This window comes from Vitis vinifera, chromosome 18, assembly GCF_030704535.1.
Source record: "Vitis vinifera cultivar Pinot Noir 40024 chromosome 18, ASM3070453v1".
Taxonomy (NCBI): domain Eukaryota; kingdom Viridiplantae; phylum Streptophyta; class Magnoliopsida; order Vitales; family Vitaceae; genus Vitis; species Vitis vinifera.
The window spans coordinates 31,190,550-31,212,293 of record NC_081822.1 but is presented as its reverse complement, the minus strand read 5'-3'; the positions used below and the strand labels follow the sequence as shown (position 1 = coordinate 31,212,293).

At 31.3% G+C, this 21,744-nt stretch overlaps 2 protein-coding genes and 1 long non-coding RNA gene across 3 annotated transcripts; 1 reads left to right on the top strand and 2 right to left on the bottom strand.

Moving 5' to 3' along the window:
• Window positions 1-6,661: 6,661 nt before the first annotated feature.
• Window positions 6,662-8,434, bottom strand: LOC100244789 (uncharacterized). Its single transcript, XM_019216222.2, has 4 exons — window positions 7,892-8,434; window positions 7,683-7,735; window positions 7,317-7,475; window positions 6,662-7,230 (listed from the first exon to the last, which is right to left on the bottom strand). The coding sequence occupies exons 1-4, from the start codon at window positions 8,327-8,329 to the stop codon at window positions 7,005-7,007; spliced, it is 876 nt and encodes a 291-aa protein (XP_019071767.1). The 5' UTR covers window positions 8,330-8,434; the 3' UTR covers window positions 6,662-7,004.
• A 4,991-nt stretch (window positions 8,435-13,425) lies between these two features.
• LOC100267107 (probable L-type lectin-domain containing receptor kinase S.5) lies at window positions 13,426-15,770 on the bottom strand. Its single transcript, XM_019216296.1, has one exon. The coding sequence runs from the start codon at window positions 15,707-15,709 to the stop codon at window positions 13,745-13,747; it is 1,965 nt and encodes a 654-aa protein (XP_019071841.1). The 5' UTR covers window positions 15,710-15,770; the 3' UTR covers window positions 13,426-13,744.
• Window positions 15,771-16,883: 1,113 nt separating this feature from the next.
• Window positions 16,884-18,926, top strand: LOC104882752 (uncharacterized). Its single transcript, XR_788422.3, has 2 exons — window positions 16,884-17,691; window positions 18,688-18,926. It is a non-coding gene; the product is annotated as an uncharacterized LOC104882752 (long non-coding RNA).
• Window positions 18,927-21,744: the final 2,818 nt, after the last annotated feature.

Sequence of the window (21,744 nt, the reverse complement as noted above, 5' to 3'; positions counted from 1 at the left end):
CTAACATTGATATAATGAAACTCATTAAAGGTAGTGAATAAATAGTCAATCTATTACTACTCAAATGTTATTGTTTATTACTTATTTGGTCCGTCTTTTTAGATCAAAATTTTAATGAGTTTTTAATTGCACTTGAGATATAACAAAAAAACTACTTACCAATCTATTAGGTGTAAAAATTATAAGTGATCTTTCAATTACAAATAATTTATCAAATATTAGAAGATGATACACAGTTTTGCTTGACCAAATACACCTATTTCATAGAATTTTAAATCAATAGCATTTATACTTATCTTCCATGTCTCCCATGCAATACTAGAACTATACTCTTTAGTGAATTCCTTAAAGGCCCTATAGATATCAAAACAATTCAAGTCCAAATCTTTATTGAAACCAATATGTAATTTCAAAAGGGATCTTAAAAAGGTTTAAGAATTAGAACACTAAACCGTGCGAAGAACAATTCCTCTCTTATGTCATGTTTGATTCACGAGAATGGAAAGTGAGAATAAACATCTCATTCATATTTTTATTCATTCTCATGTTAAAAAAACTCAAATGATGATAGAAATGAAACAAAAAAATCATCCTATCAAAAATAAAATCTCACTTATAAGTGGGATTGCAATTAATCTTAACAGACAATATTTTGATTCCCTTAATTCAAGAAATGATATCGAATATGTTAAAATTATTATTTTACCCCTTTATTTCTATTTCATTTGTATGACTTTTCATAGTTAATTTTTATTTACCAAATAAATATTATTTTTCTTAGTTTTTGGGCCTATTTGATCATCTTCATTTATACATGTTTTTTATACTTATATTTAAGTTAAAGAACAAAAAAAAAAGAAAAAAAAAGCAATCTTTTAATATATTATAAAAATAAAGGCATTTGACATAATGTTTTTAGTAACATATTTAAAAATAATAAATAAAAATGGTGTGCGGATAAATTGTTTTTAAAAATAATTTTTTATTTTGATTTTTTTAAAAGTTTTAAATTCATTTATATAATATTTACTAAATTTAATTCTAGACTTATTAAAAATAAAAATAATTTTGTGATTAAAAATAAATTTAAAAATAAATAGTTTTTAATAAAATATGAATAGTAATATTATAATAAAATTATACATTATAAATTTAAAATCAGTAATTGTTAATAATATTTTATTTAAAATAAATTGAAAAACAAATAAAACTAAAATTTATATGTATAGATTTACAGACAATATTATGAAACTTTTGATTTAGTCTATAATTAATTAATTAGTTTTTTAATTTCAAATTATTCTCATTAAAAGATTCATTAAAGTATTAACTATGTCTGGTTAATTTAAAATTTATTTAGCTGATGAGAAAATTCAAAAAATATAATTGTGCATAGGAGAAATGGTATAATCATGATTCAAAATGTTTTTGTTTTAGCCTATTATTTGTATTTTTTTTGTTTTAAATTATTTTAAAAAATTATTAAACTACTTAATAAATTCAATACAAAATCTCACTTGATTTGAAATATATTTTTCTAGTGAGGAAAATTTATAAAAATATAGTTATATGCAAAAAAAAAAAAAAACAACAATAAAGTCATTTTAAATCAATTTTATTCATAAATTTATGGCATTAATTAGATCACAATTTGAGCCTCAAATTATCTTTAAATATTATTAAAATCATTAATGAATTGAACACGTTAAGTCTTGCTTGATTTAGAGTCTATTCTTCTAGTGAAAAAAAATTGAAAAATATGGTTCTATGACAAAAAAGAAACGATGGAGTCATTTTTTTACCATTTTTCATCCATAATTTTTTTTTATTTATTGATTCACTATTTGAGTCTCAAATAATTTTAAAAAATTACAACACTTTTTCATGAATTTAATGCACTAAATTTTGCTTAATTTGGTTTTTATTTAAATGGTGAAAAACTTCACAAAATTATTGTTGGAATACTTGGCAAAACCATCCAAATTAAACCTAGAGCACAAGGGTGCATGAATTTAATCTTTTTAAAGATCTAGATCTAAGTACAACAAAAGCTTTTGTTGAGAAAACCCTTGATGTTTGACTTAAAAATATATCTTTGGATCTAGATGTTTCTATATCCTACTTCAATTAATGCAGATGGTTTCAAAAACGCATGGAGCTTCCACATGATGACTCTCTTCTAGGGCTTGGCACTAGGAAAGGGTGTACTCTCTTTTAATGGGGATGGTGTTGCGATATACCTAGATTTCTCCATCCTCATCCTTGGACGAGTTATGGTGCATGCTATTTTTCCCAGGCCTTTAGATCTTAACAACAAAAGCATATATGACATAAAAAAAACATTCAAGATCTAAAGTTTAGTGTTACACTTAAGATCTGGATGTTCTCATATCAAATCCTATTAGTGAAGAGAAGTGTTGAAGGCATGACAATTGTTGAAAATTTCACAAACCCACCAATCTTCTATCATTATGACTTTGATCTTAAATCTTAACTCTAGAGTGCAATCCTCTTTTGGTTTAGTGTCTAGAGCTCTCTTTCTCTTGACGTGAATAGGATGCAAGATTGAAGTCTTAACCTTTAAGGAGGGTTTATATAGGCTTCTTGTAGGCTTAAGTGACTTGAGCCTATATCGGGCTTGGGTCACTTAAACTAGTACACTTGGGTTCTAATTAATTAATTAGCTCAATTGGGCTTCAATTAAGCATTTAACTTGATTTGGAGAGATTATTCACGAGCTCTTATGCAACCTTATGTATTTACCAAAATAACCTTATGCACACAAGTGAATTAAGAACCCAATCAACCTTTATAAACCATGTCATTAAGGAATATGAGCCCAAGCATGAACCATTAGGACCTATAAGCAAATACTAATCCCTTTAAAATCCAACTATGAAGTTAACTCGAAATCTAACTATAAAAAGTCAATTGCACTCTAATATCCTACGTATATTACAACTATATATAAGTGCTTAGGTTCATGACCTACTATCCATTGTATGAGGGTTCCCTATGAATTGGTTTCCGTAATTTAACAAGGTGAATGCTATCAATCTCTTAAGATTACCTCTACAACCTTGAATCTCATATTTTTATATTATGTGATCAAATGATATACTCCGACTCAGAAAGAACCTATGTTAAGTTCTAGTTAAGGAACTACTCTGATCATAGTTTTCCTAAACACATTTCCTTACAATCACCCAAGAGGACACACCATCTCAATTTCTATGAGATATTATTGTGTCTCTATTAAGAATATATGTTGTCACAGACTTCTATAAAACAGTTATCCAATTCATAGTAAATATATGACCACTTTAGGATCTCACTTATAGGTTAAAGTCACTATAAACTTTGGCACAAGTTTAGTATTCTTTCAAGGTTAAAAGACTATGCAATATAATAGCTTGGTAAGGTCATGACTATTCGATAATCATATATTATGACTCACCATAATTCTTATCTAATGTGTAGCCATATACATTAATGCACGTATCATGACAACTTCATCCCAATAACCAAGACTAGTAATATATTCAATTATGAGGTAATACACTATATTCTCAAATAAATTACCAAAGTCTCCATAAACAGGCTATAGCTATGATCAAATCATTTACTTATAAGAAACTCATGACTTAAATCTTTCATGGAACTCTTAATGCATATAAGTAATGTACAATGCAAAAAATGTCAAATCAAAATGTTCATAAAGTGTAATGCATGGAATGGATAGAAAGAATGAGAAACTAGAACCTTTATTAAATAAATAATAAATCTACATATGTTACATTATGTCAAACCCTAAACCCCTTAGGGGTATTTACTTCTTTGTGCACTTAAATAATTTAAACTCATATGGGGGTTAGATCACTTAATTTAGTCTACTGGGTCCTAATTAGTTAATTAGTCTTAGTGAGTTCCAATTAATTAATTAGCCTTAGTGAGTTCCAATTAATTAATTAACCTTAGTGAGTTCCAATTAATTAATTAGCCTTAGTGTGTTTCAATTAATTAATTAGCTCAATCTAAAAAGACTATTCATAACCTTATGCACAACCTTTCATTTTTACTAAAACATCCTTATGTATACTTGTACATAAGAAACCCATAAATCCCTAAAATAATGTGTCATGAAGGAACGTGAGCTTGAGCAAGAACCATTGGGACCTATGGGAAAATACTGACTTGCTCACAATTCAATTATGTAGTTGACTCAACATCTCATTACAAAAAGTCAACCACACTCTAACATCTTATAAAAATTATATCCAAAGATGTTCCCCATGAGCTATGATACTGCCGCCTCCCCTAGGCATTGACACAATTATTATGAAGATGTTGAGCCAAGGGCAAATTTAGCAATGGTCACTCAATCAATTATGTCAGCAGTTGAAAACTTTGTAGATATCCATGTTTGAAATGATGATGTTAATGTAGAATTATTCGATGAAGATGAAGATATTGGGGATGATAAGAATGATACCACTAATGAGCCTCTCGAAAATAAGGCATCCTTACTTGGTGGTTAACATAAATTTCCTTCCCTATTGTTTAGAGAATGGATTTAAAATGTAATAAATGTCATTAGTGTTAAGATCCTCTCTTCACATACTAGATTATGGAATGAAACAAATGAATTATATCAAGGATTTCAATTTGAAACTAAAACGAATTTATAGTATGGTGTGAAACATTGTTCCATACATAGGAATCAATACTTGGTTGTATTCGAGTTTGAGCCAATTTAGCAATAAATTGTAAGAAATTAAGTGAAGGTTGCAAATGAAGACTTCATGCATGTTAATGTAAAACCATGACATGTTTAAGATAACAAAATTCATTAGTCGTCATACGTGTGTCTATCCTAAACTATCATAAGACCACTCTCAATTAGACTTGACATCAATTATATGGGAGATACAGAGTGTAATCCAAAGGAATCCTAGCACATCCATTTCAACACTACATCAAATGATGAAAGATAAATCTAGTATGATGTTTATTATATGAGGGTTTGGGAAGCAAGGAGAAAATCAATTGAAAGATTTTTGGTGATTAGGATGAATCTTACCATATTCTACCTAAATGATTTACTAACCTTGGACAAAGATTGTTTGGAAGACATCACTATTAGGATTCATCAATGGAAATATACATTTCATGCATGTATTTTGGTCATTTGAAGGTAGTATTAAAGGGTTTAAAATTTGCAGTCAATTAATACAAATTGATGGTACTTTCCTATATGGAAAGTACAAGGCAAAACTTTTGATCACAACATCTATTAATGCTAATGGACATATATTTCCTCTTACTTTTGTAATTTTTTAGGAGGAATCTATAAATAGTTGATCTTAGTTTCTCACTACATTAAGAACTCATGTCACTTAAAGAGAAGAAATATTTTTAATTTCTTATCGTTATGTAGGAATAACTACTGTTATAAGAAATTATGCTAGTGGATGGAACCCACCTTATCTGTACCATCATTATTGTCTTAGACATGTGGTTAGTAATTTTAATGAGAAATACAATAACAAAGTCTTATAAGACTTAAAGTTGAGTGTCAACATCAACTACATATATATATGAATGGTGTATGGAAAAGTTTAAATGGTTAAATGACAAATGTGTTCGATGGTTTGCAAAGATGGATACTAAGAAGTGGACTTAAGCATATAATGGGGGATATCAATATGGGTTGATGACTACAAATATTATTGAATATGATGAATTGAATCCTATTGACACTCTTATGGGAGAAGGGGCGACTAAGGTTATCAAGGATAAGGAACGAAACAAATTAAAAGAAACCAAGCACCAAAATTCAATATTAAACATGCAAACAAGAGGGATAATCACTTAAAATGTTCTAGTACAATTGAAGGACAATCCTCCAATACTATTGGATGAATGACCTTTAGAATATTTGGCTTATACTTTTTGTAGTTTATAATGAGATGTTTCCTAGACATTTAGTATACATCTATCAATTATTTGGCAATTGGGTGTTATTTATGATAATTATGTTTTGTTTGAATATTTAATCAAACAATGAATGTTTTAATTTTAGTCTAATTAATTAACTATTATAATAATTATAAATAATTAACGACAATTTTTTTAATTAATTATTTATTATGTTTTGTTATTCATATGCACGTGTTATGACATATCCTTATATTATGGATTAGATCCATCAGATACTTGTATCCTACATGGCCAAGAAACACATATATAATCTTTAGTATGGATTGGGTCTAATTCTAAAGAGCTTCGATTTCAATTTCGATGTCGAGGGACAATCTTTCATCGCACTATAAAAATATTAATAGTGGATTTAGGAAATCCCACCTTTCTTGATTGTTGTCAAGCATTTTGTAATAGACCAAAACAGAGTGTTGAAATGTAAAACCAACCAACGGGAGGGAATTTGTCTCTTCAATGCAAAAGTATGCCTTCACAAATTTAAAATTGGACAAACATCATTTTTCTGACTGCTAGCTTAGTATTAATTCATCTGTAAAAGCTTCTTCATGCCTGAGCAAACTTGAATTTGGCCCCGTAAAAAGAGGGGCATTTTGCTTCTGAAGTAAATGGCTTGCCGTGCATTTGCAGTTAGGCAGAAGAAATGCAACAAAGAAACGTAGGATAGAGAACATGAATTCATATTATTTACACTTTCAATGTTGTAAAACAGATCAAGGTACAGAAGTGTAGTTATATAATTAACAACTGAAAAGCAGGCCTGTAGTTTGACTGTGATGCTCCATGACACCTCCTGATATTCATCTTTCATGGATTTGAAACATGGTAAATGCATTCTAGCTCTCTATATCTCTGTTTCTCCTTCGATTAGTTTTCCTTTTTCGGGTTTTAATGCATCCGGTCAAGGCCTCAGTGCCACTCAATTGCAAAAATACAACCAAAAGGAGAAGCTAATGTGATTAGACCCTCAGTTCAAGAGAATCGGTAATTCTGAAGATCAAGCAGGATTACTCACGAAGGTTAGAGCGTTTGACCATTACAACTCGGCGTTTTTTCCCCAACCAAGTACTTGTCCATGGCGGATCTCCTGAGACAACTGAATAGCCTGAATTTGAGTACAGTTTTCGAGCACCCAAATCATCTTCATAAGCTCTCAAGACCAGGTACTCAAAGCCCCATAGAATAGAGAGCATGTCACAAGCTTTCAGCAAAGCTGTGGCTACCTTTTGCCTCCTGTTGGGTAACAAAATGCAGGCTAGAATCACAAACTCATGAACAAAGAGAAGTAGTAACTAACACAGAATAGAAGCAATCTTAACCTGAAATCGTTCAAAACCGCTATCCCAGACACATAAAGATATTCTTCAGCTCCTCCAAGATGCTGAAGTACAGCTTCATCTCTCAAAGCTGTGACATCCACCACCCCCACAACCTCCTGCTGTGTCTCAGCAGCAGGCTCAGCAACCAGGCATGCATACCTATTTGATAATTATGAGTATTAACAAAGACTAATCTATAGAAAAAAAAAAGGGAGGGGAGGGGGCAGTCTCTTGTAGAATGGAAGTTGTTATGAATGATCCATATTTTGTGGTGCCAATAGGCCCTGAAGCTCCAAGATCCTCAAATTTTGCTTCAATCACAAACTCAAAATAATGCTCTATTTTCCAAATATAGTCCGTTTTTACCTGTCTGGAGGTGAGTTCCTAAGTTTGTAAACAAGCCCAGAAAGCACTTCAGCCTGTATTTTCCATGAAACAGCGAAAAAATGAGAGCTGATCACAGAGGGAAATACAGCAACATGGTGCCCCAAATGGGAGGAGATGAAATATACCAAGTAGAAGCCCCCCCCCCAAAAAAAAAGAAGGAATGAAAGAAAGGAAAAAGAAGACTAAACCTGAAAGAACTCGAAGAATAGATCATTGAAGAGGGCCACAGGCACATGAAAAGCTTGGGCTTGAACCTGAGCTACCTTTCTCATCTCACCATCCTCCTCAACCAATCTCCTCACCTTCCAGCCATACTCATTCACCAAACAGCCAAACTGGTCCTTACCATACTCCGGTTTTTCGCGTAACCCAACCTTCCCAACCAGCCTCAATACCCTTTGATCCTCAGCTGATGGGGTTGAAGAAGAGCTGCAGCATTGCACCACAGACCCTCTTCCTCCCTTGAAAAGCCTTGTTTTCCCTATGTTGATTCTCCAACTTTTGCCACAACCTTTGATTCCAATTCCACCATTGTTGATTCCTGTGTATCTACATGAAGGTTCTGTGTAGTGTTTTTGAAATACTGGGGCAGTTTTGCTGTGAAAACTAGCCATGGCACTGTGCATTCCTCTCTTTTGTTTCTCTCTGAATCCCAGGGAGAAGAACTATATTATAACTGCCATCATCCTTTCCCATTTTCTTTTTCCTGTCTCCTCACATGAAATTTATTAAAAACAGTTCATGTTTTCTTAAAAAGGAAAATTTAATTAAAATTAATTGGTGGAAAATAATAGCAAAGATATAGACCACAATTTATTGTTTAAATATCATCCTCATAAAATTCGAGTCAAATGGTGTATGGAGATGACAAAAAAATAAATAAATAAATAAAGAAAATTAATTAATCAATAATAATAATAATAATAGGAATTTTATTAACAGTCATGCAAGTTATTTATTTATTTCTTAAGTTTTACTATTAAATATTTATTTTATATTATTATTATTATTATTATTTGTCCTATTTCAAGATAAGATGTAGAGATGAGTGGCCAAGAATCTAGGATAATAATTCTCAGAGAATGTGATGCCACGTGAAAACATTTCAACCTAACACGTGGATTTCCAAAGTAGCCATATCTCTACACTGTGGTGAGTGGTCCAACTCTCAATTGCTCTTAAAATTATATTTTTTCTTCAAATAAAATAATTTTTGGAGCCACAATTTTAGTTGGTGGACCTCACACAACCCTCAATTTGTTGAGAGCAATTCTACAAAGTTTCTATTTGGCTAACTTTTTTTTTTTTTTTAAACATATAAATAAAAATTTAAAATTAATTAATTAATTAAAATAAATGAAATAATCTTATTTTAATATCTTTCATATTTTTCCTTAAAAAATAAACCATTTTTTACATAATGGTATTTTATTATTTTAAACATTTACATAGATGTTTTAAAAAAAATAATCATTTTTACAATAAAAAAATGATGGTATTTTAATCAAAATGTGGCTAAAAAATTAATGAAGAGTTAAATTTTCAAATTTGGGTTTTGAACTGTTCCTTTAATCAAATAACCCAAAATTTTATGTATTTTTTTTTTTTTTGTATAATACAATTAGAGAGATTTATTCCGATTTTTTTTGGACTTCTTCCTCTTATCTCGTAAATATTTGCATATAGTATAATCATACAAAAATAATTTTCTTTTCTAAACCTTTTTTTCTTATTGATCTTCCAAAAGTGCCTTTTCAAAATCATGGAAAAAACGACATATTTTAGATTGGCATATAGTATGGCTTGTCAAATATATTGGTGCAATTTTTTTTTTGTTTATACTTCAATTAATTTTGTATTTGCCCAATTCATAATTGATGAATTTGTAGAGACGTCAATGGACCTCCAATAATTTTTTTTTTTTCATTTTTTATTTTAACTATGGCTTTATCTCATACATCCTCCTCAGCCTCCATTATAGAAACAATAAGATTAAATATTGTTATAGTCAAATGAGGTGAAACTAATGATTTCAATGGATACATATGCACACCGGTGGTTCCATCACTAAGCCTCATCAGTTTGACTTGTACAAGCCCATTCTCCAACAAGTTCTTAGGTAACATGAGTCTGATGGGAAAACCTTCCCTAAGGCTATGTTTGGATGTCATAAAATATTAATCATGCTGTATTTAATTTAAGAAAGGTTTTGAAAAAGGAAAAATAAAATATTATAAAAATTATTAAGAAAACAAATATTATTATTTGATCAAGTTATTAAAATAAAATCTATTATTAACAGTATGATTCATTATTATAATAATCAAGGTTTTAAAAATAGGACCGGGCTGAAAAGGAGACCGTTCAAATCAGTGGTTGGGCCGTCGAGCCCAGTGTCCGTTCCCTTGAAAATTGACTGGTTGATATTGGGCTCCCAGTCTTCTAGGCCCAGTATTACTTACAACCCAACCTATCACTTCTTGCTACAGCACAGAACTTGGGCCTCAAACCAGTAATCATAAAAATAAGGATCGCATCACTGAACTAAGCAACCTTTTCATTTAATGTTGTTGTAAACTAAAATATACGGTGATATTAGGGACAAGTTTAATATTTTTTCTTTTTTTTTGAAAACCTAGGATGGATCCAAGGCGAGGTTTGGGTATTTTCTTGTCCCGTCCTGCCTCGCCCTATTATATATAAAATTAATTTAATTTAATTTTTATTTTCCTATCTCATATATACTTTTCAATAAAATAAAATAAGTTATAAAAAATTATAATATTTTAATTATTTATTTCAATATAATTAAAATAAATTTTTAAAAAAATCAATTAAGCAAGGTGAGCCGGATAAGGGAAATTCATATATCTACCCGTCCTATTTAATTTTTTAATGGAATGAGAATGAGAATAAGAATTATTTTGAATAAAAGGGGGTGTAGTTGTAATGGAACGACTCATCCCGAACCTGTCCATTGTCATTCCCATATATTTATAAGTATGAAAATAACGTGAGTTAATTAATATAATAATTTTTAAAATTTTAAAGTAATAAAATACAAAGACACGGGAGATAAAATTAGCTATTATAATTTTTTTTTTCATATTAAATATACCAATTATTGAACTTTGAACCTATAACTTTTTTGATTAAATGATGGATCCAATTATTAAAACATTGAATAATAATATAGAACAGATCTGATTGGTTGCTGACTGCTCTAATCCTCGTGGGATGGAAAATTTGTCCTTTTGAATGACAACTATTCAACGACATTCTCTATCAATAAGAAAACTGGTTGATGGCAGCAACCTCTCACAGCACTGATGAATTTGATGGATCATAAATTCCACTGAATGCAACCGCATGGACTTAACGATCCCTTTGGTATGGACCATTGAGGATGTGCTTGGAATGTGGAAAATAAGAAATAGAAATAAATATTTTGTCATTGGCACGTGGGAACGCTGAATAGGAATAAATATTTTGTAGTCGGTAGATGAGAACGATGAATAGAAATAAATATTTTATAGTTGGTGTGTGGAAACGAGGAGTATAAATAAACGTTTTGTTTACTTTTTAGAGAATATGAATGAATTTAGTAATTTTAATTATTGTGTTTGAATGCTTATAGGAATGCAAGAATGATAATTTGTTTTTATTTTAATATTAAGTAAAAATGAGAATAAAAATGAAAAAAAATAAAATAAATTGTCAATATTATCCATGGATATAATTTAAAAAATCTCATATTATACATAGTTTAAAATCATTTTTTATTTTCATTTAAAAAAATCCTTGAGAGCTTTTTTTTTTCTTTTTTTTAGTAATGAATGATAAAAACATTGTTTGGTACGTGATTTAGAAATAAAATCGTTTTTAAAAATTTATATTATTATTTGGTTGTTTGTTTTTTCAGAAACAATTTTTAAAAATAAAGTAAAATAGAGAATTGTTTTTTTTATTTTTTTATTAGAGAAAATGAATTTCAAAATAAATGTGACTTTATATTGAATTTATTAATAAGTTTAATAATTAAGAAAATAATTTAAAACTTGAAAAATATATATAATGATTATAAAAAATAATAGATATGGCTAATGTTTTAAATTTTTTAATAAATATTTTATGTTTTAAAAATAATTTGAAATTAAAAAAATTAAAATAATTCAAAATTTCATATTCATAATTCAGTAATGAATGTATGCTCATAATAAAAAATTAACAACAAAGGCTAATGATAAGCAATAAAGTGTTTCCCCTCTGATAAGATAATCAAGTGTTCCTCGCGTGAGTGGAAGACTTATAGATAAATTAATATATATATATATATAAATATAAATAGAATTAAAAATTAGTAATTTTAATTATTAATATTCATACTTTATTAAAAATGATTTATTTTTTAATTTATTTGTAATTAAAAAATTATTTTTATTTTTAATAAGATGTTAATTAAATTTAGTTTATATTATATAAATTTAATTTATTTGTGTGTTTTAGAAAAAAAAAAATTAAAAACAAGTTATTTAAAAAATCTTAGTTTTTAATTTTCAAAAAGTATTTTTTAAAATTACTTGTACTACCGAATCAAAATACCTCAAAGTTAAGATAAATTAAAATATAATTTATAATTGAGATTTCATTTCCATTCAAATCACTTTCAGTTTCATTTTCATCATCATTTAAATTATTTAAATTTGAAAATAAAGGAGAAAATGAATAGATCTCCGTTCCCACTCTTTAGTCCCATGTTTGACTTAGAAAGTTTGGGTGGTTTTACATGTTAAGAGTATTCCACATACACGCATTCTCATGCAAAAGTCTTGCATCTTCCAAGACCAGAAAATGCCTAGGCGCTATTGCTCTCACCTGTTAAGAAGCTTACCCGATTAATTCTCTGGGCACCCACTTGGTGTGGAGCCTCAAATCCCCTTTACTTTTTTTTGTTCCAATCAAGCTTCTTGTCATATTCCAATGCTCTCATTCATTTCATGAATAGAGAAGGCAACAGAAAGGACTCTCATTCATTTCATGAATAGAGAAGTCTCCAGGCCCTTTCTATCATTTCTCTGAGCTTTTAAACTTACCGATTAATTATTCCAATATATTGTCATATTAAGTGATCATAAGCAGTTGCACCAGTGGAACCACTCCAAGCTCCAGGAGGAATTTCTTCAGCTATATATAGGTTCTTTAGTTCCTTCAACATTGCTATATATTCAGCTTCAGTGGTTTTAGTCTGCGATATTGCATTGTCTGAGGTTGCCCCTTCCAAAAATAAACAAATAGCTAGCCTAATGTTGTTTAATTTCTAGAGTTCTTATCTAACATAAAGTCAGCCTCTCTGTGACCAAACAGTGGCTTAGTCTTCATGAATCCCATATATAATCTTCTCATGATTCCCACAAATAGGCATGTAATTAATCTCCGGTGCTTCACGACTACTTGAGTTTATAGCATAATAGGAATCTCAATCCCGATCATGCCAACTGCATAATAGGAATCTGGTTTAGTTTATAGCATAATAGGAATCTAATTCAATGTAATTAATCTTCATTGAATTAGTGCTCAATTCAATGAAGATTTAGGGCCAATAATATTCAAGGTGGTCTTAAAATTACATGAATGCAGCATTGATGGAACTTCTACCTAATCGATCAAGGCTTAAAATTTTAAAGCACAAACGCATTTACTTACTCCCTTTGGGTCAATCTAATTTATTGAGACACGTTTTTCAGTAGACTTATATATAGTGCCAAGTACTGTGAACCAGCATATACAATATCAACGAACCATCTAAGCTCTATTTTCCTAACCTCAAACTCAAGTTCGATATACCTTGGAAGACTTAATTAAGTAAACTTATGAGACACACAGATTAAATATCGGGTGCTCATGCCTTAAAAATACAAGGACAAATTATCTAAGACACCTAATAAAAACGCCAAGCATCATATGTAGTTGAAGGTGGACATCACTTCACGCAAGGAAAAAGAAGACATGCAAGCCCTACTGGAGCAAGTTTTCAGCCTGATTTATCTCCCAATGAGTTCTGAAGGTGGAGAGAGCAGGCCCCCTGTGGGAGGATACTCCAAATCCTCCCTGAAAGAGTCCGGAGGTGTGGCCGGCCACACAAAAGGAGGTTTTTCAATGGGGATAACTGGTGGGTCTACCTCTCCTGTAAGAACCCTTAAAGCAATTCTCATGGATGGCCTCTGGTACGGGTTGGGATGACAACAGGACAATGCCAACATCAGTGCATATTCAGTCTGCTCCTTGTGGAAAACCCCATTCAGTCGCAAATCTAAGACATCCAGAATTCTTTGTCTCCTATAGTATTCCCATACCCAATCCACTATCCCGTTGTTGTATTTGTTGTTCAAGCTTTGATCTCCAGGCTTTCTTCCACAGACAACTTCCAGTACAAGAATACCGAAGGCATATACATCGGTTTCAACGGCAGCCCTACCAGTATGAAAACTTTCTGGAGCCATATACCCAGGTGTCCCTGCAATCTCTTTTGTTGAGTGGTGAGTTTGATCACTCAGTTGAATGATTCTTGCCAATCCAAAATCCCCCAACCGGGCGTTGAAATCTGAATCCAACATTATATTGCTTGCTTTTATGTCTCGGTGAAGCACCCTCTTCTCGCATCCATTGTGAAGATAATCCAATGCCTGAGCCACCCCGCAAATGATTAGATATCTTGTTTCCCAATTCAGTGTGATTCGATTCTCCACATCGGATTCTTTGCAGAATATGAGCTTGTCTAGGCTCGTATTTGGCATGAACTCGTATATTAGAAGAAGTTCCCTTTTTTCATAGCACCATCCAACTAATTTGACAAGATTTTTGTGATGTAGATTGCTGATTGTTGTGACTTCTGCTATAAAATCTTGCTTGCTTTGATGTGAATTCCTTGAAAATCTTTTCACAGCTACCTCCTTATTCTTCAAGAATCCTTTGTAGACTGTCCCAAATCCACCTTTGCCAAGCTCATTCTTGGAGTTGAAATTTTCCGTAGCAGCTTTAAGTTCTTTCAGTCGAAATTTCCTTGGAGCTGTGGATGAGCCTTGAATCTGTTGTTCTACCCTCGGATCATCCTCCTCTTCCTCCTGCTTTCCACAATTCCATTTCCAAGAGAAATAGAAGGCGACCCCACTAACCAAAACTGTTACTGGAACCATGATCCAGACCCATAATAGGTCAGGATCTTCATCTACACTCGAACCACTGAATTCCCATGACCTTACACAGTTGAGTTGAGTGTGATTCCCTGTTGAAGCCGAGAATCCCACAAAAACTTTCTGTGGCAGATGGTCTGAGAGGTTAATAGGAAGAGCGATTGCTGGAGCCTTCATCTGCGTTCCAACAAATGCCCTCAAAATTTTCCCATCATATTGAACCTTCACTGTTATAGCGGTGCCACTTGAAAGATTGATGCTTAGGTTCGCCTGTTTGATTGAGTAGACGCTGTTCACGTTCACGCCAATGTGGTTATTGCTCAGGTCCTCCATGTAGCTTTTCCTTGTGTCAAATTCTACTGCCACTATCTGGTTTTCAGCTGATCCATTTGTGCTTGCATTCACGATCCCAAGCCATTTCCCTTCACTGTTCTCTGGAAGAGTGGCACGTCCAGTTAAGATAAAGGCCAAGCCTTCACCACCTGGATCTGTCCTCGGAGTGATTCTGAGCACAAAGGTCGTATTGAAGGATGCTGTGCCTTTGCTTTCACTCCACAGCTTGAATGACCTTTTATACAGGGCCTGGCCAGAAAAATTTGTGATAGGACTTCCAGAAAAATCAGGTGTAACATGGATGGCATCCACAGCTATCTCTGAACGCATTAAGTGGAAATCATTCTCAGTAGAGTCATTGAACAATGGATAATTGAAATGGAAACATTCAACTGGACTAAAAGAACCAACCAGGAGAAGTGCTAGAAGTAGAGACTCAACAACCACTGGGGAAAAGTATGTAAAATGACTTATACCTAGCATGCTGTTAATCAACTGAATACAAAGACGCAGAGAACTGAAGAAAAGCTAAAAAAATGGCTTTTATGGGATATACGAAGGAAAGGTTATGTTAACATCTTTGCAATAAGCCCTACTTAAAAGGAAAGATGTTCTCTTCTACGTATATGACAGGCGGTGAATTTTCAAAGTTCAAGAATTTTCAAAGTTGTAGAATTACGCGGCAATGAAAATTAAGGTTATGTTTAGTTCCATAAAATTAGAGAGAAAATGTAAGGGAAAAAAAATACAAAGAAAAAGTAGAAGAAAAGAAAAAATGAAGGAAAATAAAAAATAAATTAAAAATTGATAAATTATTATTTTTGTTACTTCAAACTTATTTTATTTATTTTAATTCATCAATATAAAGATTAAATAATTTAAAAATACACAAATTTTTAATTAGTTTTAATTATGTTTGATTTTCTTTTATATTTTTTATAAGACTAATCAAACATAAAAAAATAATTTAAATATTTTTTTTTCTTTCCTTAGTATTTGCCAGGAATCAAACATAACCTAAGTTTATTCCTTGATGAAATTCTCTATGAATTTACAAAGTTCCTACCAACGGAATCTGTTTCGTAATGTTATTGATCATAAACCTGTAATTTTGGGTATAAGAGATCATGACTATTGATCTATACATTGCCGATTGAAAGTCTTTGTCCTCAGCTCTACTGCATCTATTCTCATCAAATTATTTTGAGAATAAGTTGGATTATTTGTTCCTAATAATACATATTTCGGTTTACTGATCTTCAACCATCGACTAGCCAAGATGTAGTCTTATAAACTAATAGCTTACTTCAAAAGTCATTGTTGATAAAAATCAAAATCACGAGTTCTACCACGTAACTATCTTCATCTTCCTACATGACGCAGCCTTCGTGGACCTTCATGTCTACAATATTCAATGATGGAACCTTTATAGAATATTAAGCAGGCCCTACCTCATCCGTCCCTATCCCTGCTAACTGGTTTCTAGGAATAAGCCATTATCGGATATCAAGAATTTTCCTTCTGAATATCAAGACTTCAAATAGATGTCGGAAAATTTTGCTCCCCAAGAGCGAGGACCGACGTTGTCCCGCTCCCTTTTTCCTTTTCTTTCCACTTGAAAAAACATATGATGGCTTCTTCAGAAGTTTTGTAATGACCGGGCATTTTATGCCACGTTAGCAATTTTAGTTTGAAAAGTCTTAATTTATGTGATGGTTGAAAAGTAAAAAAGAAAAGCGTTTGGAGAACACGTGTCAATTTCGGATTGGTGAATTTCGTTTTATTGCGTCGGTCAATTAAACGAGTTGAAATTTTATGCCATGTCAGCCTTAGGATAGAAAATTCTTAGGATTTTAGAAATTGGAAATTTACGGGAACGAAAAACGAAAACGAAAAATGAAAAATAAATAAATTAAGATTAATTAGAATTAATTAAGAAAAAATTAATTAATTAATTAAATTAAATTGATGAATAAAAATATTGAGAAAATTAGTTTTTATTTGGTGTTAATAAATAAAATTGTGTGTTAAAATGAAAAAAAAATGAATGAAAAATGAATTGGAAATTAAATAAAACAATTAGAATAAAGAAAAGAAAATAAAATAAAAGAAAAGAAATAATAACAATAATAATGGATTGGGCTTAGTTTTTGAGTTGGGCTTGGAGCAAGTGGGCTGGTGGGTTTTTTTTAAAAAGCCATGTGAAGTGGGCTGGGCTGTTAGTAAAAAGAAAAAAAAAAAAAAAAAAGGAAAAGGGAGAGAACTGGCAGTAGCACGCACGCGGGAGAGAGAAACAGAAAAGGGCACTGTGCAAATTAGGGCACTTGCCGGAATTTTGATCGGACGTTTGGACGGCCAAACGATCTCCGTTTCGGCCCAAATTCAGAGGAAGTACTCTATTCGACTAGACGAACAAGCCTGCGGTGGCTGATTTTGTTTTTAACGGTCAAATTTTCAGATCTGAGGTAGGGGACCCTAACCCTAAAACTCAAATTTTTATGTTTTTCCCTTGAAAAAAAATTGTAAATATTGTCATTATGAGTTAATTAGGAATTATGGATGTTGTGTGAATTTTTCTAGAATATTTGGAATTTGTTTGGAATTTTTGGAATTTCGGGAAATTGATTTTGATTGATAATTAATTGTTTTGAAAGGTTAAAAATTATTAGATGGGTTGGAAAATTCCAAAATTTGGGTTAAATTTTAAATATAATGATTTGTGAATTTTTAGGCATTGGTTCAAATATTTTCGAAAATTTTAGGGTAAATAGTTAGTTAATTTTGGATATTAGAAATTATTATAATGGTTGAAAAATTTTGTAAGTGTGGTAAAATCTCAAGATTGTTGATATGCAATTTTCTTTTTATATATTTATTTGGGATATTATCGGAAATTGTAATGTGTGAAATTGTTTGATTGGATTATTGGGGAATGTTGAGACTGTTGAATTATTGAGGAACATTGGAATTGTGGCATTCATTGCATCATGGTTATGTGAAAAATAAATAAATAAATAAAATCATGAAGATTGTGAAAAGTGTATGAAATGGAAAAAATGAAATAGAGATGAGAAGTGGAAGCCCGTGTGAGGCGAATTAAGAAGGGAGAGAGATCCCTAGGGTGAAAGACCCAAAAGTTTACCCCGGGAAGACTCCGAATGGGGAGTGTATTTGGGTGCGGACGCGTATCCTACGGTGAAAGCCCGAGAACAATAGTGCATTGTATGACTGTGTGTCACACGTTCATGTGCATTCATGTAATTGTTGAATATTGTGAAATTGGGTATAAAATTATATATATTAAACTATGTGGTTTGATTGACACTGTTGAATTGTTCCTGTGGTGTTGAAGTGTTCTTTTCGTATTCTTTGAACTTAGTAATCCCTTTAACCCCTTGGGTGTTAGGCACCCTACTGAGCAATGTGGAAATGCTCACCCCTTCCTTGTTACACCTTTTTAGATGCAGATATCTCTCCTGAGGATCCACAGGTGGGACAGGGAGGACTTCAAGATGCTCCTGGAGCGGCCTAGTGGAGCGTGGCATTTATTTGTTATTGTGTTCCTTTTTGGATTTTGGGGATTTGTTTTAGCAATTATGACTCATGGATTTGCTATGAAGCTTTATTTGATTAAGTTGTTAATTGTGAACCTTTATTTTGGACTATAATGAATATTTATTTAATCTTGTTGTTTTGAGTAGTTTTGGGATATTGTAATTTATGAGAATTCTAGTGAGATGTATAAAATAAAAAAAAAATCCAGAGTGTTTTGGTTGACTGCCAACATGGAATAGGAGGAACCCTTAGGGTCAAACCTTTGACCTGGGGTCACGGGTCAAATTTTGGGTCGCCCGGAATTTGGGTCGTGACAAGTTTCCTCAAACATCATCCAAAATCATACAGAAATTAATAATTACTAGTACTGGGCTGGGTGAAGATCCATCTAATCTGGGTGTTTGACAGAGAAGTATACATGAAATCTATATAGTTCTAGTTCATTAACAAAACCCTAAAGTATTTTAGAAGAGCTGATGTATATGAATGTGCTGCACAAATTTATAGTATAAAACTATTAATATTATGGATTCCACTTGGGCTGATTTGATATGAAGAAATGTTTAGAACTACGAACATAAAATGATGTGCAGTTGCTTGAAACGGTACAATTACTTACTGATGTTGTCTGCAAGAAAACTTATGCATGCATGATGAATAAGAATCTTTTGCTTAATTTGATTATTCGTCTAGTATTATTTGGTAATATGAACTCCTTGATGAATTGAGTTTGAGGCTTAACTGAATGCCTATAAACTATGAACAACCCTTTCTCAATTCTCTTAAGGATATCCAAAAGTAATGTGCTTTCATCAAAACTCATCGACAAAGGAAAATCACTCATATATTCCCAGAATTCTGCAACTTTGTTGTCCTATTAAATCTAATTGATTAGTTGGAGCAAGATAAAAAGGCCGGAGACATATATAGAAGGGATGAAAGCAAATCTGCAATATTAAATTGGAATTGAGAAAGATAAATGAATAGGTGAGCTACTCACTGAGATGGACTGGTTCTTTGGATGATAAGCTCTCCATGTAGTCTTTCTGGTCCTCACTTGTGCTACCTCCAAGTACCTAATTCAAACTAAGAATCTTCATAAGATGATCTAGTCTTTAATCAATACAGATGAATTAGCTTGCTACATGTAAGATATATTGTTTTACTTTATCTGAATGCACATGTTTTTAATGGTACTGTTATATTAGTCTAACACTTACAATTTTTTTTTACATTCAGAACATGGTACCTCATGCTCCTTAGTAGATTACCTCAACATTTTGTTCAGGCTAGCGGACACCAAAAGGACTTTCATCTGGACACTTTCTTGACGGGTTTTGAGAGTTTGAAGATTAGAGTAGAATAATGATAGATATTTTAATCATGGATTAAAAATTGGGATATTTCACTGAAATGTCAATGAAATATTGGATGTCGGTGGTGGTCGATATGAAATTAGCCACCGATTATTAGTGAGAGGAAATTTCAACAGCAATATAACGCAAATATATCAATCACTGACCCATTTTTTGGCAAAACATCGGCATTGTAGGTCAAGTGCGTGAGGAAGGAGAATTTCGCCAAAAACTCGCCATTTTTTTTTTAATGAATTCTTATAGTTGAATTCAACAACATTCTCAATCAGCAAGAATGTTGTTTTGATCATAAATACCAATGAATGCAACCGCATGGACTTTGATTTTTTTTAGGTAAACGATCCCTTTCACATGGACCATTAAGACGAGTTGTTTTGCCCCTGTTGGATATTATTGGATAGTCAATAGGAAAATACCATCTAAATTAATTGTAAACCAACTTATGGATTTTTAACCTAAGCATACATCTTTTATCTCTTTACCCTAAAATATAATTGTATTTTATTTAGTTAATAATTTTATTCCTTTCTTACCATGAGTGCAATTTGGACGGACTTTACGTTTGGACGACTTTGAGCAATCATTTTTGATATCGGTTTGGGCTTGGGTGAGATTTTTTCTAACCCTAGCTCAATTTGAGTTGGCTTAGGATAAGATTAAGATTACCTAGGCCTAACCCAAACATGATCTAATGTTTTTATAATATTTATAAGGCAAATTATCATATATAATAATATTTATTTTTTCTATTTTCAAGAAAAAATATCAAATTATATTATATCATATATTCTTCATTTTTTAGAAAAATATATAAATTTATATTTATTCTTTTGTTGTTATCTTGAAAATTTCTCCTATTTATTATTTAAATTTTCATATAAATACATTAAAAAAGTTTTTTGAAAAATATTATAGATGGATTTTGAGTTATATAAGTTTACCAACCTAAAGTCAACCCAATCAACTTGAATCTAACTCGACCAACTCGAGTCTAACTTGAACAACCTGAATTCAACCCAGACTTAGAAAAATGAGATTGTGTTGGGTTTGGGTTGAATACCTTGCATTAGAGTTTGGGTTGGGTTCAAATCATATTAATTGCTTTTCAATTTAGGTTAGGCTTGGGTTAATCATCAATCCGATCAACCCACTCAAGTTGCAATCCTACTTACTTCCTTAGATCTTATTCATCTCAGGATAAATTTGGACTTCATCATATATATAATAAAATTTGAGAGGCAAACACATAATTATGATTGGTAAAGGCTTTGGAATATGACTAATACAAGAAATTAAGAAGATAATACTTTATATTTTCTAAATTGGTTTCTACTATGTTTTTAACTCAAAAAGTTTTTTTTGGTAAGTTTTAAAATTTTATTTATCTCTAAATTGATGTTTGATTCTAAAAAGAATTTTTTTGAATGTTTTTTTGGTAAGTTTAAAATTTGTGTTTATAACCATTTATATTTAATTCTAAAAAATATTTTTGGAATGTTTTAAAATTAGGAAACTTTCCATAATTTTAAAAACGATTTTATAAATATAGAGATATTTTACTTAAAATAAAGGTGAATTTTTATGAAC